The sequence below is a fragment of the Meriones unguiculatus genome, chromosome X (assembly GCF_030254825.1).
Source record: "Meriones unguiculatus strain TT.TT164.6M chromosome X, Bangor_MerUng_6.1, whole genome shotgun sequence".
NCBI lineage: Eukaryota > Metazoa > Chordata > Mammalia > Rodentia > Muridae > Meriones > Meriones unguiculatus.
Genome location: NC_083369.1, coordinates 64,563,109 through 64,580,579, shown reverse-complemented (window position 1 = coordinate 64,580,579; position 17,471 = coordinate 64,563,109). Strand labels below are relative to the sequence as shown.

Here is a 17,471-nt window from a genome sequence, read left to right as displayed (position 1 = left end):
ACTTGGGGAGAGGCATGCATTCAGAAAGGGGAGGAGGGTGGGACCGGGAGAGGAGGAGGGAGGGGCTTATGGGGGGATACAAAAGGAATAAAGTGTAATTAATAAAAGTTAAATAAAAAATTAAAAAAAAGAAAATATCAGCAAATCGTTCTAGAAAACCTGGAAATCAACATTCAGAAGAGTGAAACTAGATTCTTATCTCACATTGTACAAAACCCAATTGCAAAAGGATCAATGATTCTAATATACTATTTAACACTCTAAAACTGCTAAAGAAGAAAAAAAAAACCCTTCAGTATATATAGGCAAAGAGTGGTACTGAATCGGATTCCAGTAGCATAGAAATAAAAGCAACAACTGCTGTGGTGGTTTGAATGGGAATGTCCCTACATAGGCTATGGCATTTGAGCACTTGTTGCCCTGTTATTGGTGCTATTTGTGAGGGCCTATGTGATGTGGCCTTGGGGAAGGCTCTGGAGAGTCAAACCTTTGCACCATTTCTATTTGTTCTCTCTGCTTCTTGCTTACAGTTCAGAAGTGAAATCTCAGCTCACTGTCCCAGCTGCCATTCCTGTTGCTCCTCTGCCAAGATAGACCATAATCCCCCTGGAACCTTAAATCCAAACAAACCCTTCCTTCTCTAAGATGCCTTGGTCATGACCTTTTGGCACAGAAATAGAAAAGTAACTAAGACAATCAACACATGGTATTTTATCAAATTAAAAAAAAAAAAAAACAACTTATGAAGAGCAAAGGAAACTCATTCAACTGAAGAGGAAACCCATAAAATGGAATAAAATCCTTGCCTGCTATACATACTCTGAGGACTGTGGTAAGAATATGCAATTAATTCAAAATACTACATATCAAGAAAACAAAAGGGGGTCCCTACAGAGACTGATACACCAGCCAAGGACCATGAATGGTCCTAAGCCCTCTTCTCAGATGTAGTCTATAGGCATCCCAGTCTCCATGTGGGTTTCCTAGTAAGGGGAGCAGGAGATGTCTCTCACATGGACTCTGTTGACTGTTCTTCAATCACTTCCTGCTGGTGGAAGGACCCTGACATACCACAGAGGAAGAGGATGCAGGCAGTCCTAATGAGACTTAATAGGGTAGGGTCAGATGGCAAAGAAGGAGGGCTCTACCTTTCTAAAGAATAGGGAAAGGGGGTAGGGAGGGATGGTGGAACAGGGAGGAGATGAGGGAAGGGGGTACAATCAGGATGTAAAGTGAATAAATTATAAAAAATAAATTTACATTTTAAAATTAAAATACTCCACTTTGCATTTAAAAAAGAAAACAAACCACTCAATTTGTAAATGTGTCACATAACTAAATAAATAGAAAGTTCTCAGAAGAAAAGAAAGAAAACAAAACCACAGGGATTGGAGAGATATATGGCTTAATGCTTAAGAGCACTTGTTGGACCTGTGTGATTTCTCAGAACACACATGTTGGCTCACAACTTCCTAGAACTCCTTTTGAATTTCTTAGGTACCACACACACATGATGCATATACATACATACAGAAAAAACACTTACACAGAGCAAATAAATAAATAAAAATAAAATGATAGATCTAAAATAAAAGAAAGTGTCCATACAAGTGGCAAAAGAAATAATCTAATGGTCAAGAGCTTTATCCATTAAGGGAATTCAGTTTAAAATTATTTCAACATTACATCTCACCCCAGTTGGAATGACTGTCATGAATATCAATAGCAACAAATGCTGACACGGATGTTGGAAAACGGAAACCCTTCTACACTGCTGGTAGGAATGAAAATTAGTATAGCGACTTTGAAAATAGGACTAGACTGCTTTGCTTGCAGATAGAGGCCTAACATGACTATCCTCTGGGAGGCTCCACCAGCAGTGGATTAAGACAGATGCTGGGACTTGAAGCCAAGCATGGGACAGAGCCTCGGGGTTCTTGTGGAAGTGTTGGGGGAAAGATGGAAGGACCTGAAGGGGAAAGAAACCCCACAAGAAGGTTAAAAGAGACAACTAACCCAAACCTAAGGGGACTTACAGAAACTGAGGCATCAACTAAGGAGAATGATGGTCTGGACCTAGGCCCCCTGCATATATGTGGCTGAAGGGCTGCTTGGACTTCATGTGGGTTGCCTGGTTAATAGAAGGGGGTGGGCTGTTTCTACCATGGACTCTATTGCCTGCTTTTGGATCACTTCCGCCTGGCAGGGTTGCCTTGCCTGGCCTCAGGGGATGAGGATATGCTCAGTCCTAATGTGACTTGATGTGCTAGAGAAAGTTGATATGGGGCTAGAGGGGGTTTCCCTTTTCTGGGGGGAAAGGAAGAAGAGAAGGGGGAAAGAAAGGGAGACTGGGAGAAGAGGGAGGGGCCGCCCTTGGGATGTAATGTAAATAAACTTAAAATTAAAATTAAGAAAAAAGAAAACAAAATAAGTCTGAGGATTTCTCAAAACACTAAAATGGCTTATATCACTCTAAGGCATATGAGACTTTATATGTTACTACAGAGATACTTGTATACCCATGTTCCTTGATTTTCCACTCAGAATATTTAGAAAATCAAGGAAGGCAGCCTAGATTCCCAAGAAATGATGAATGTAAAAAAAATGAAATTATAAAATTTGTTGAGAAAAGGATAGAGTTTAAAAAATACTTATTCTAAGAAAAAAAAAGCCCCTAAACTACACGTTCTTTCTCATATGATCCTACTTCTATTTCATTATTATAACGTGTCTCATGTAGAGTATCTGTACAAAACATGAAGCAATAAAAGAAATGAGAGTGAGTGAGAAGAGGTTACCTTAAAGGATGTGGGGCATGATAATAGACCATAAGTAAAAAGAGGTAAAGGCGGGGGGGAGGAGGATACTGTGTGTGCAAAGGTTTAGGAAGGAATGGAGGAGTGTGATGGGAGAAATAAAGGTGTAAGGGAATGTTTAAGATAAAGGGAATATAACGAAATCACTTGGAAAGCAAGATATTTTCAGTTGTGTGATGGCAGCTTGACTGTTGTGGGGTGAAACCAATTAGCTTCTGAATGGATTCAAGACCCACTCAATGTGAGGCATGTGGAAAGAGGGGGACACAATACGTGGTAGCACGAGCCTGGCTAACAACCTAACTCTGAAGTAGAAGTAGGCCCTTAGCAGACATACGAGCAAATGCCTTCTTAATACCTGTGTTTACACCCATAGACACAAGTGATCCCCAGCCTTAACCAGGTAAGCCTGTTGGGATCCATAAGCAGGCATCTCTACTGCCATCCCCAAGGGACCTGACGAACTGATTATTGGGCATCTGTGAGGCCACCTACAGACCACCTGCGGACCACCTGAAACCTGCACATGCTCTGAGTCACCTTTTAAGAGAACTCAAAGCCCCTCCTCTCTCTCCTCTCTCTTTCTCTCTCTCTCTCTCACCAGCCCTACCTGGAAATGGTCTTTGTGACCCTTTCCCCTTTCCTTAATAAACCTCCCACGTGGAACCAGTCCCGCGGCACAATCCTAACAAAGCCCCTTCTAACAATGAACAGTGGTGAATGCAGATACTCATAGCTGCCCACGATACAGAATATAAATGACAGACAAACCAGTCACTTACTTATAGCACCCCTTCGAAGGGTCAAAGAACATTGTGGATGAGGAGGCAGAGCCCAAGGACAGGGGAAAGAGCCACTAAATACCCTTCTCTAATTCTACTTCTCTAATCATTAACTCACTTGTGCTGTAGCTGTAGCTGCCTGCACTGGAACGACACAAGACCAGCCCTATCAACAATCTGTCAGGGAAGGAGGAGGGCCTCATAGGGCCCCATCCTATGTTTCTGAACTATTGATTTTGAACAGACTCTGCAAGAGGAGGAATAACTCTCCTTAGTTATGTGGCCTCCTCTCCTGAACCCATCAGTCTCCAATAGATAGCTCCAAATTCAGTTTTACCAATGGCCTGGATTAACTTATCTGAGCCATAAAACAAAATGAATAATGAAAATGAGAGAGACAGATTTGTGTGGCGGTAGGGAAGTGGGAGGGAGAGTGGTCAGCATACAAGATTTACATATATGAACTGGTAAAATAAGAAGAAGAAGAAGAAGAAGAAGAAGAAGAAGAAGAAGAAGAAGAAGAAGAAGAAGAAGAAGAAGAAGAAGAAGAAGAATTTTTGTGACCAGCCAGTCTCTGATCCTGACAGCATGATTTCCCTGCCTACTGCATGTCTCCCTCACAATGGCAAACTGTATCCTTCTGTAGCCAAATAAACCCTTTCTTCCTTAAGATGCTTTTATCAGTGTATGTCATTACAGAAACTAGAGAAATTTCTATTTTATATTCAAAATAGTAATGATTATTTCCATTCATTTACACTATTTCCAAACTCCATACTCCATGCCCTCTACAAATAGTGCTACCTACAAATAGTGCAAATATTACTATGTTTTTAGATAAAGGAAAGGACAATAGATACTCACTGGGATTCCTGGTTGGCCAGTCTCTCCATCCTTGCCTGGTTTACCCTATAGAATATAAAGCAATGATGGAGCAAGAACAAAAATTTGTTAGTTTGAAAGAAGGAAACGAGAGACTATAGCAACCATTAGCCCTGCTTTGAACTATATAAATAAACATTTTAAGTGTGCTGTTTTTTTGTTGTTTGTTTGTTTGTTTGTTTGTTTTGTTCGGCTTCTTGAGACAGGGCATCTCCATGGAGCCTTGGCTGTTCTGGAAGTCGCTCTGTAAACCAGGCCAGTCTTGAACTCATAGAGATCATGCTGCCTCTGTCTCCTGAGCTAACAGGCCAGTCTTGAACTCATAGAGATCATTCTGCCTCTGTCTCCTGAGCTAATGGTATTAAAGGAATGCACCACTACTGTCAGGCTAAATAAACCTTTTAAGTGGCAGTTATTATAATTAATTATACCTGTAGTGACATTTTCAGGCAATGAAATTAAGATTAAGAAAGAAATAGTGCACATTGAGGATTTCTAAACACCACTAGTGGTCATAACACTTACTCGTTTGCCTGGCTCTCCTGGCTCACCCTTTTCACCTTTCACACCACCAGGAAGGCCCTGCACATAAACAGTAGTTTCACATTACTTCATAAGATATTGTGTATTAATACCAGTTCACATTAAATAATGTTAAAAAATTTTAGAATACTTACTGGAGGGCCAGGTATTCCTGGAGGTCCAGGAGGCCCTCTATCACCAGGAACTCCCTATACAGGTATGGAGGAAATTACAGCACGTTAATACTAGAATATGTTTTCTCACTCTCTTGAGAGGGTCATAAACATGTAAGAATATAAATTTTAAGTTCATCTAGTATAAACAGTAGAATGATATCCTGATACAGTTATTTTTTAACATTTAATTATTCAAAGTCCTTATTATTGAAAGTATACCCTTATTTAAGTGTACATATCTATATATAGTACATTTTAACAGAAAGAAAAATCTTTTAAGATTTAATTTTTTTCTTAAATTTTTGAAAATTTGATTAAAAGAGTTATAATTGACAAAAATGGGCATACTAAGAATGTGCAATGTGATATCTCAATGTACCTACACATTGTGAAATAATTACCACAGTCAAGCTAATTAACAAATCTATAACAAAATCTTTATCAAATTTCCCTCCCCAAGAGATTACCTGATCTCCTTTCTCAAATTCTATGTCAATTGGTCTTTTCTGTTCATTGATCTGTCCGGGTGGACCAGGTGGGCCCTGAAGACCTTGTTCACCCTATTTACACAACAAAACACACAGCGGTATTTAATAATCTATTATAAGTTTATTATAGATATTTAATAGTCTACTAAACATTTATATGATCCATTTTAAGAAGCAGGGGAAGAAAAAAGAGTACAAATGACTTTAAAAGGAGAAACACAAAGGCTCAATAGCCAACTTTTTATTTACTCACCTTTTCACCTTTGGATCCCTGGAAACTTAAGCCCATATTTCCCTGAAGAGAGAAGTTTCAGTTTAAAGTTTCATTAACAATAACAAACACAAAATAAATGATGTAAAGAGAAAGAACATTACCTTTGGTCCTGGGGGTCCTGGTGGGCCAGGAGGGCCCTTAAAAGACAAAAAAGGAAGAAAAAAACATTTTAGTAAGATGTTTCTTTTTTTAAAGTATTTATTTATTACTTATACAGTGTTCTGCCTACATGTGTGCCTTGACACCAAAGAGGGTCCTAGACATCACTGTAGATGGTAATTAGCCACTATGTGGTTGCTGGGAGTTGAACTCAAGACTTTTGGAAGAACAGCCAGTGCTCTTAACCTCTGAGCCATCTCTCCAGCCCCCAAGATGTTTCTTTAAAATTACTTGGTTTTATAAAATGTGACAACTTCAATATACCTTCATCTATTTTTAAGAATGAAGATATATCTCACTGATAAAGCAGCTGTGTACTAAAATGAAGTATCATAAAAATCCTATTTCTTCCTCATGATTGTATTTTTTTCAGAGGCACACAGTTCAATTAATTAAAACAACCTAGACAGGTTGAGAATTGACAAAGGCAGAAAATTACGATTGATATATGAGAGGAATAGGTAGCACAAGTACTAAGTCAACTTCAATGAACATGCTGTTTTTAATCATAATTATGGGAAACAATGAAGTTGACTTTTAAAAAGCACATACTCAATCCAGCTTGGTTGTATGCCATTGTGCTTGTGTTGGTAAAAATGTCTCAAGGTATGAAAATTTAAATAAACATTTCTTGGTTATCCTCCATCACTATATGTTCAAATCTAACTGTTGAAGACACTTCACATTTTTGTAGTAGGATTCAAAGAAACCAATCTCAAACACACCAAGAAACCTTCTACCTAGTGGCCAGATTTCATAGTGCGAAAAGGTGCTGCATAGAATACTGGGAGTAAAACACATAATGGTCTTACTCAGTGCTGGGTCCTGCATACTATAATACCTACCTACTAGACAAGATATGCCCACTGGTGCATGACTGTTGTGCAAATAATTTTTTTTGAATGGATGCGAGGCCTGCTCCACTGGAAGGAGTGACAAACTTTTTACTGTAAGCCTGGTCAAAAGCCCAAAGCCAAGAAGGTCTTAAATACAATGATAAAACCTTAATGATATTTTGTTAAATGGCCATGTCGTCTACATGGCACTTAGATATTTATTTTTATTCCAATAGATTTGGGCTGTTTTTAACCTTGGTTAAAAATCCTTTTTGTGTTAGGGAGTAGTCAGTGGGAGACACTAGTCAAAGCGGTGAGACTATGAGATTGGGTTCTCAGCCTTAAACTGGATATTTATATCAACACCCCTCCCCTCCCAAGGCTCAGGAAACATTAAGGAAGAGAAAGTAGAAAGACCATATGAAGCAGAAGATAAGGAGTGCTGTAAAATGTTGATATGTTTATTGCACAGAAACTGGGATTGCCTACCCAAAACATTTACAATAACATGCCAGCAAAAATATTAGCATAGAGAGGGTAGATGACCTCCAGGCTCCTCTTCTCACTGAGGAGCTATCAGCAGTTGGCAGTTGCTAAGGAAGTGAGAATCACACTTTCTTGAGGATGTGGCCACTGATAGGATTCCCATACTGCATCTGATGGCTTCACACCCATGTACATATGGGCAGCAATAACTGAATTTAATGAGTTACTTTTTAAAAACATGAAGTTTGGAGGAAAATGTTGATAGACATATGGGGAGATTTACAGGGGAGAAATGGAGGATAAATATGACCATGTTTATCACACACACACACACACACACACACATTATCAAGAATAAAGGCACTATTTAAAAAGAAATGTTAAACAGGCATTTGTCTGCTATATATACTGCTTTTAATATCAGCATTCTCTATATGTCATACTGGAGCGTCATTTCTAAGACTTTGCTTCCTCTGTTGAATACGGGTTAATTGAAGAAATACACAGAAGTGTGAAGTCAATCAGTTACTTTACAAGAGTTAAAGAAAGTCAGGGTTTACTAACAGACCCAACCACAGTAATATTGTAAGAGCAGAATTATGAAAAAGTGTCATGGCCCAGGGTTCCCTGCTTTACAGGATGTTTACAATGAATTCAAACTGAATGGATGAGGATTTAAGACTTTACTAAGGCATTTCAGTAGGTTCTTCTGGAACAAAGAATAGAGTATCTCCTATTTAAGAGTAGGAACCAATTGTCACAAAAAAAAGGGCATTGTCCATACAGGTTTAATGAAAATTGTCACTTAAATACATAATATATGGGACACCAAAATGCAATTTCGTTGCCTTTTTAAAAAGATGGAAGCAAAGGTTTAACTCCAATCATGATGAGAATGAAATTTAAGTATTATAGTAGGATTTATTATCTTTGTTTTTTATGCACTGGAGAGAGCGGGGCCTTATATGTGCTAAGCAAGCATTCTATCATTGAGCTCTATGTATAGCTTCCATTTCACATATTTACTTTTATGTGTGTCATTTTTTTTTCATCTATATAAAAACGTAGGGGCTTTGCTTTCTTATAATGCACTGTTTGCCATAACAGAGTTACCACTGAATAACAAAATTAAAGCCATGAATATTGAAATTAAGTTAACTTTCAACTAGCACAGTCAGTAATCACATCTGTAAGTCAAAAAGCAAAGAAGAAAAAATACAATTACAGAAACTTACCATTAAACCTGGTGGTCCTGGAGGACCACTTGGACCTGATAGACCCTTGGGACCAGGTGGACCCTGTTATATAGACAGAAAAAAAAAAAGGATGAAAAACAAAAATTTAGAAATGAAACCATTTACCTTGTCTTATAAAGAAATAAATGTATGAAACTTAAGTTATTTTCATAAGTCTATATCCCTGAATTATTATCAGAACTTAAAATTTATACAGATAGAGATAGAAAGGCTAAGTATCTTATGAGGTAACTCAATAAAACAGATTGGATATAGCATTCAGAAAGTTATGTTCAACAATGATAGATAAAAACATGATAAATACATAATGAAAACTAAATAAAAAAATAGAACAAAACAATATGAACCTTAACAAACCAAGGAGAACACACACATTACAGAAATTTGCATGACTATCACATATTATAAAAGAAAACTAATACAGTTTAGAGAATAAAGCAACTTTCAACAATTTATTCTGGCTGCCAGTTATATATTGAGGTAATTCAGAAGACTGTTCCAGGTAACAACATTTCGATTCAGAATTATTTGTAGTGTTTGCGTTCTTAAATGTTCTGTTGGGATTGAGAGCTTTCATAGGTGTTCATTTTGCATTGTATCAGAATAAATTCTACATGTACTCTGTTATATTTTTGTTTTAAATATTCATAATATACTCCATGAAAAATCAAGGACAAGATTGAATGGACTTAAGACAGTGTGACTGTTACTGCCAGATGCAGAATAAAAAAAATAAGCAAATGAAAAAAAAATTCAACATTATATTTTGGTGATGAAATAATAAAACCCCTTGATTTGTATTTTGGGTGAAGAGATTGATTCTCATAAATGATAACGGACTTCCTCATCTATAAATACTCAAAAGCCATTACTGTCTCTCTGTATATTTATAAACTAACACAATCCTTTTTAAGACTACACTTGATGTTTACCATGCATAAATTGCAGTCCTTCCATCTTCTAAAGTATGCTCAGATCTCATGCATAATTGATGCCATTACAGATGGCATTTTAATATCTTAAGAGACAGATCAATGATATTTATCTGTAAAAAGAACACTTATAATGGATGCTCCTGCTGTCTATAGCATAAGAAGTTTGTAGGAAGTTATTTTTGATGCAAACTTTTGCTGCCACATACACAAATATCCATAGACACTGGGTATATAGATAAAAGTACGCAAAAGTAGCTTGTTAAAACTTTCCCAGTCCCACATTGTTCTCACTTTAGAATAAAAAGAGTATATTGATGACTTAAAATTTTCACATGATAATTTGTATACCTAAAACAGAAAGTATTGATGGTTCAGGACCTGCATGATCCTCTGATTTAACCACGGAGTAAACAAACAAAAAAATCCCTGTATGCTTACTTGTATTCCAGGAGGACCTTGGTATCCTTGATTACCCTTTGGTCCTAGCAGTGAAGACATGATTATACTGCCTGGTTCCCCCTTTAAAAGAAAGTATAAGTTGTAATCATTATCATTCATGAAAATCAGCATGAACATAAATAATAATCTGAGAGTTCATTTTAGTGCATAAGTACAGTGAAAGTTTAAGCACATCAGTAATTTCATGAACAAATTTACCTTTGAAAAGTAAATTAAAAAGTATTCATATTATACCAAAGTACAATAGATTTATTAAGAGTTTGTGGCACTTTTAGTTATTCATTAATTAAAATATGTATTAGATATAAAGTATTTGTGAAGAATTGTGTTAGGGTCTGGGCACTTAGTAATAAAAAAGTAGAGCCTCTTTTCTCATGAGGCTAAAAATCATAATAGAGAAACATAAACCATAGCAAGTAAACAAGATGATAGTATATTCTGTCTCAGTCTATAAAGTAAAACAAAATGGCAGAGTGAGTGATAAATAAGTAATACAGATAGTTAACTAGGCAGTCATATTAGTAATGTGAAAAGAATATGTAGTTTCAGCCTGAAAAATAAGTATAATTTTCCATAAGAAATTAAAAGCTGCACTGGCTCAGTGGTAGAGTGCTTATGTCGCATGCAGGAAGTCTCCTATAAAAAGAAAACAGCATTTTTAAGGTCTTAAATGAGATGAATTCAGACCAGTGATACTAGTGATCAAAGAAAAAAATGGCTTAAGATTAGACTGTTGCTACAACAATGACCAGCAAGAGAAGTCATGCCCATAGGTAGAGGTTAATGTTATGGAAGTATCCAACTGCTCTCTGATTGTTTTTTAAGGCCCACTGCACAGGAGGAAACTCTGGTCTGGTAGTGTAAATATGGCCAAGAACACATTGCTGGGAAGCTCATGGTCTCCAGGGCTTATATTTAGTACTTTAATTGTTAAATTGACATAGTGTAAATCGATTCAACCCTTAGATATCATGAGAGGAGTGTCTTTGTGTGGTGAGCAATGGTTAATGCAGAAACTCACAACTAATCAACGTACAGGGAATAAGTGTTAGTGGGATGCTCAATCATGATAAGAACAATTTGTATTATAGTCCTCCTTCCAAGATTTAGAGAACTTCATAGAAAACTGGACAAGAAAATTATAAGTAATAGATGTCGAGGAGAACTAGGGCAAAACAGTGTCTTCTGGACCTAATGGAATTCACAGTAACTGGTTACCTGTACAAGATTAATCCAGTCAACATGCAGCATGGAGGGAGGTGGGTCTCGTGAAACCCCACCCCCTACATGAGAAGTTATTGACAGCAGATGGCATCTGGGTGAGGGAGAGTCAATTTTCTTTAGGGATATGGCTTCTGACAGGGTAATTATGCTTCAGTGATGGACTTACAAACACAGGAATATGGACAGCACAAACTGACCTCAATGAGCTATAAAAGAAGGGAGAGCAATGAAGTATGAAAGGTGGAGATAGACCTGGAAGAATGGAGGCTGAAAATAATAAAATATGTTGAATGGACATCTTTTTAAGAATTAATAAAACATAATTTTAAAATAATGTAATATATAGTGACAGATACTTTATATGGAGATTTAATGGATTGGGAAGGGTTATTTGAGGGTCAATTTCTGACAAGTTAACCTGAGCATCTGTGAAATATTTGAGCAGAGAATTTTGTTTAGTATTTTCTTTCTTTTTTTTTTTTGTTTGACTACTTTGTTTATTTGAGAAAGGGTTTCCCTGTGTAGCCTTTGCTGTCCTGGACTCCATTTGTAGACCAGGTTTCCCTCTAACAGAGAGATCCTCCTGTCTCTGCCTCCTTGAGTGCTGGTTGAGCAGAGATTCTAAGGAGGCTGGTGAACACATAAATCTTGGACTCAGAAAAGAAGCTTGATTTGAAGTTATAAATGCAGATGGTCAGTGACTACATAGTCATCCAATGAATAAATACCTTGGACTAATGTTAACAGGCATAGAAGAAGAGGAACAGTCAGGTTTGTGTGTTAATGATTGCTAGACATTAACACACCTTGTACTAAAGAATTCAGAACTATCAAATGGAAGAAAAAGTATTGGAGACTAGACTGTTACAGAAACCAAAGATAAGGAATACATCAAGACACATGGTATGTACTTACTTATAAGTGGATTTTAACCTTACAGTACAGGATCAACATACTATAATTCACAGACTCAAAGAAGAGTAACAAGAAGGACCCAAGCGAGGATGCTTAAATCTCACTCAGGAGAAATAGAATAAACAGCAGAATGGGTGAAGAGAGGGAAAAGTAGGAGAGGGGTCCCAGAGAGAAATGAGGGTGGAGCTGAGACCTAGGGAGAAGAAAAACTGTGGGCAGGAGCATCTCTGAGACAAGCTGGAGACCTAAGACAGGGTAAGTTTCTGGGAGTATATGGGGGAGACTCTAGCTGAGACTAAAAAGACAGGATTCCAGGTGGAGGAAAGGGATCACTAAACTACCACATAACTTTGACCCAAAAATTACCCTGCTTGTAAGATATGCAGGGATAAAGATAAAGCAGAGGTTGAAGGAATGTCCAATCCATGCCTGACCCCACCTGAGACCCACCCCATGAGAGAGAGAGCGCCAGCCCCGACATTATTAGCAATATTCTGCTATACACACAGGAGCCTAGCATAGCTATCCTCTGAGAGGCAAAACAGATGGTGAGATTCACAGCCAAACATTGGGTGAAACATAAAGAGTCTTGTGGAAAAGTGTAAGGAAAGATAGAAGAACATGGAGGTGCCAGGAGCTCCACAAGAAGACCAACAGAGCCAAATAATCAGGGCCCAGAGGGGATTGTGGATACTGAAGCACCAACCAAGGTCAGTGCATAGACTGGACCTAGGCCCCCTACATAGATGTAGCAGATGGGAAGCTCAGCCTTCATGTGCATAGCCTAGTAAGAGGAGCAGGGGCTATTTCTGACATGGACTCTGTTGCCTGCATTCTGATCACTTCCCCCTGGCAGCATTGCCTGCCAGGCCAGAGGGGAAGAAGACAAGCTCAGTCCTGAAAGGACTTGAATAGCTGGGGTGGGTGGGCAAGTGGGGCTCCGGTGGGTAGGGCTCCCCTTATCTGAGGAATAGGGAAGGGAGAATGTGGGAAGAAGGAGAGACTGTGGGACCAGGAGGACGGAGAGTTATAGGGTTGGGATGTAAATTGAATAAATAAATAAATAAATTTTAGGAAAAGAATACTTCTAGAGAGAACCAGCAGTCAGTGCTATTAAAATGTGATTAGAAACAATTTGAAACAGAGGTGGAGCAACACGCATACATTTTTCAAGAATTTCAGTACATAAAATTACACAGTATACTACTTAAAGAGTTTACTCTCCATGTGTAATTTCGTAAGTTCTATATGTATCCATTTGTAGACAGAAGTTGTAGTTACTAACTTACTGCAGTTGCAGGCTTTCTACATGTTTTATTTATTTATATCTTCTCAGCATGAGATACTTACCTTCATACCTGGAATCCCAGGAGGTCCCTATTGTTAAAAAGAAAGAAGGGGGTTTTATGATAATTGGGCAGAAGTAAACAAAAGAACACATGTTATACAAAAGAAAGCAATCTGAAAAAAAAATTCTATGAGATCACGTCAGAATATTTATATTATAGGATTCTTACATGTAACATTTATATTAACTATCATAGAATCCTTGATTTTTTCAGCATGAAGCTCTTTTAGCCATTCCTTTAAAAAAATTCCCTAGTTTGCTACTTTAAATATGTGACTTTGTTCCATATGAATGAAATTTGTAGCCACACCTTTTCTGTTACTTCTTGAGTTCATTTGAATTCTGAATTTTAGAACTTACAGGAGGACCTTGTAAACCAGGAAACCCTGGACTTCCTGGAAATCCACGTTCTCCCTAAAAGGAGTTAAAAAAAAAAGAGTGTAGAGAAAGAAGAAATAGTCAACATTTTTAAAAGTCATTTGAAACATACCAGATCACCAAAGATTCATTAGCATCCACTTTCAATTACCTCAGTATCAACTATCCATTGCAATTTAACCTACCAAACAAGGTACTTTTATCCCTACTCAACTACTCCAGAGAAAGTTAAAGGGAAAACTCTACCACAGTCATTTTCTTTTGAAAAATCTATTTTGATACCATAACACCAGAGAATTCTGATAATTATCACATTAAATATTTTACAGTAAAGGAAAAATGAAATGGTAATTTCCTGACCATGTGTTATATAAATTCTTATTTCAAATTTATCATTCTGCTTTTCCTTTATTGTAAACTATTTAAAATTAGTTTTTGTAAAAAGGAAAAGATGGCAAAGAAAACTGTTATTAAAACCAAGAAGACAGTAACAACAGTTTGAGCAATTTCAGGCCATTATATTTTTTATGTACCCACTCTTTTTCATTTACTACACAGACATTTGGTTCAGAAAACAACATTTAAAATTGAGATAGAAGAACACCAACACACATTCTATTTAAATATTTATGTATGCTACAGGAGTTCTACAAACAAACCTGCCAGAAGGTTTTTTAATTATGTTTTTTTTATTAATTACAGTTTATTCACTTTCTATCCCAGCTGTAGCCTCCTTCCTCATCCTCTTCCTCCCTCATCTCCTCCCATGCCCCTCCCCAAGTCTACTGATAGGGGAGGACCTGCTCCCTTTCCCTCTGGCCCTAGCCTATCAGGTCTCATCTGGACCGGCTGCATTGTCTTCCTCTGTGGTCTAGTAAGGTTGCTTTCCCCTCAGAGGGAGGTGATCAAAGAGCCAGCCACTGAGTTCATGTCAGAGACAGACCCTGTTCTCATTACTAGGGAATCCACTTGGAGACTGAACTTCCATGGGCTAAATCTGTGCAAGGGTTCTAGGTTATCTCCATGCATGGTCCTTGGTAAGAGTATCAGTCTCAGAAAAGACCCCTGAGCCCAAATTTTTTGGCTTTGTTGCTCTCCTTGTGGAGCTCCTGTCCTCTGCAGATCTTACTATCTCCCACTTCTTTCGTAAGATTCCCTGCACTCTGCTCAAAGTTTGGCTATGATTCTCAGCACCTGCTTTGATACCTTGCTGGGTATAGTCTTTCAGAGGCCCTGTGTGGCTCCTGTCTTGTTCCCTGTCTTTTTTTTTTTTTTTTCCTCTTCAGATGTCCATCTTATCTGCCTTTCTCAGTGAGGACTGATCATTTTACCCAGGCTCCTCCTTTTTGCTTAGCTTCTTAAGTGTACAGATTTTGGTATGTTTATCATATATTGTATGTCTAATATCCACTTAGAAGTGAGTATATATCATGTGTGTCTTTCTGATTCTGGGATACCTCACTCAGGATGATCTTTTCTACTTCCCAACATTTGCCTGCAAATTTCATGATTTCCTTATTTATAATTGCTGAGTAATATTCTATTGTGTAAATGTACCACAATTTCCATATCCATCAAAATGGCTAAAATCAAATACTCAAGTGACAATACATGTTGGAGAGGGGAGAAAGGAGGACACTCCTCCATTGCTGGAGAGAATGTAAACTTGTACAAACACTTTGGAAATCAATCTAGTTCTTTCTCAGTCAATTAGGAATAGTTCTTCCTCAAGAGCCAACTATACCACCCCTAGGCTTATATTCAAAATATGCTCATGCATACAAAAAGGACATTTGCTCAACCATGTTTGTAGCAGCTTTATTCATAATACCCAGAATCTGGAAACAACCCAGATGTCACTCAACTGTCATAAGGTATTTAAAGGGCAAAATTACTAAGTCTCTGTGCTTTTGATTTATTGTCGAATGGCCTTCTGTGCATCACCATTTATATAGAGAAAAATAGGTCCAAAAAAAAAAAAAACAATACAAAAACCAATAAGTCCACAGAGAAAGGAAGCATTCTCCATATTGGGTTTAGAAACATTAGCATAGAAACAGAAAGGAGGATCAATGGAACTGAACAGAAGACCCAGAAATAAACCCACACACCTATGAATACTTGATTTTTGACAAAGAAGCCAAAACCATTCAATGGAAAAAAAGACAGCATCTTCAAAAAATGGTGCTGGTCCAACTGGATGTCTACATGCAGAAAAATGGAAATACATCCACATTTATCACCCTGCACAAAACTAAAGTCCAAGTGCATCAAAGATATCAACATAAAACCAGATACACTAAATCGGTTAGAAGAAAAAGTGGGTAAGACATTGGAACTCATTGGCACAGGAGACAACTTCCTGAACAGAACACCAACAGCACAGGCTATAAGAGCAACAATTGATAAATGGGACCTTATGAAGCTGAAAAGCTTCTGTAAAGCAAAGGGCATAGTCATCAGAACAAAACGACAGCCTACAGACTGGGAAAGGATCATCACCAACCGTACATCTGACAGAAAGCTGATATCCAAAATATATAAAGAACTAACGAAGTTAAAAAGCAGCAAATCAAGCAATCCGATTAAAAAATGGGGTACAGAGCTAAACAGAGAATTCTCAGTAGAGGAATACAGAATGGCAGAGAAACACTTAAAGAAATGCTCAATGTCCTTAGTCATCAGAGAGATGCAAATCAAAATTACCCTGAGATTTCACCTGACACCCACCAGAATGGCTAAGATCAGAAACTCAAGTGACAATACATGCTGGAGAGGTTGTGGAGAAAGGGGAACCCTCCGCCATTGCTGGTGGGAATGCAAACTTGTACAACCACTCTGGAAAGCAATCTGGCGCTTTCTCAGACAATTAGGAATAGTGCTTCCTCAAGATCCAGCTATACCACTCCTAAGCATATATCCAAAAGAGGCTCAAGTACACAACAAGGACGTTTGCTCAACCATATTTGTAGCAGCTTTATTCGTAATAGCCATAACCTGGAAACAACCCAGATGTTTCTCAGTTGAGGAATAGATACAGAAATTGTGGTACATTTACACAATGGAATACTAGTCAGAAATTAAAAACGAGGAAATTATGAAATTTCAGGCAAATGGTGGGACCTAAAAACGACCATCCTGAGTGAGGTATCCCAAAAGCAGAAAGACACACATGGTATATACTCACTTATATAGACCTATAAATAGGATAAATATACTGAAATCTATCCACCTAAAGAAGATAAACAAGAAAGAGGACCCAGGATATGATCAATCCTCACTTAGAAAGACAAATGGGATGGACATTGGATGTAGGAGCAAACAAGAAACAGGACAGGAGCCTACCACAGAGAGCCTCTGACAGACTCTACCTAGCAGTGTATCAAAGCAGATATTAAGACTCATAACCAGGGGACAATGGGTAGGTGGACAATGTAAAAGAGGTAGAAATCTCTTCTACAGTCCTCAGTTGTTTCCGATGTTATTCTCAGCTTTTGGCTTGGTAGTAGCCAAGTGCCGGTTAAAAGAATAAATT

General features: G+C 37.7%; 1 protein-coding gene across 1 annotated transcript in view; it reads right to left on the bottom strand.

Moving 5' to 3' along the window:
- The window catches only part of Col4a5 (collagen type IV alpha 5 chain), a 297,510-nt gene that overhangs the window by 138,110 nt on the left and 141,929 nt on the right, over nt 1-17,471 (bottom strand). The window contains 10 exon segments of the mRNA XM_060375633.1: nt 4,463-4,507; nt 5,006-5,062; nt 5,158-5,211; nt 5,646-5,738; nt 5,920-5,961; nt 6,042-6,077; nt 8,657-8,719; nt 10,051-10,131; nt 13,561-13,587; nt 13,919-13,972. Coding sequence (XP_060231616.1) covers nt 4,463-4,507; nt 5,006-5,062; nt 5,158-5,211; nt 5,646-5,738; nt 5,920-5,961; nt 6,042-6,077; nt 8,657-8,719; nt 10,051-10,131; nt 13,561-13,587; nt 13,919-13,972 — 552 coding nt within the window.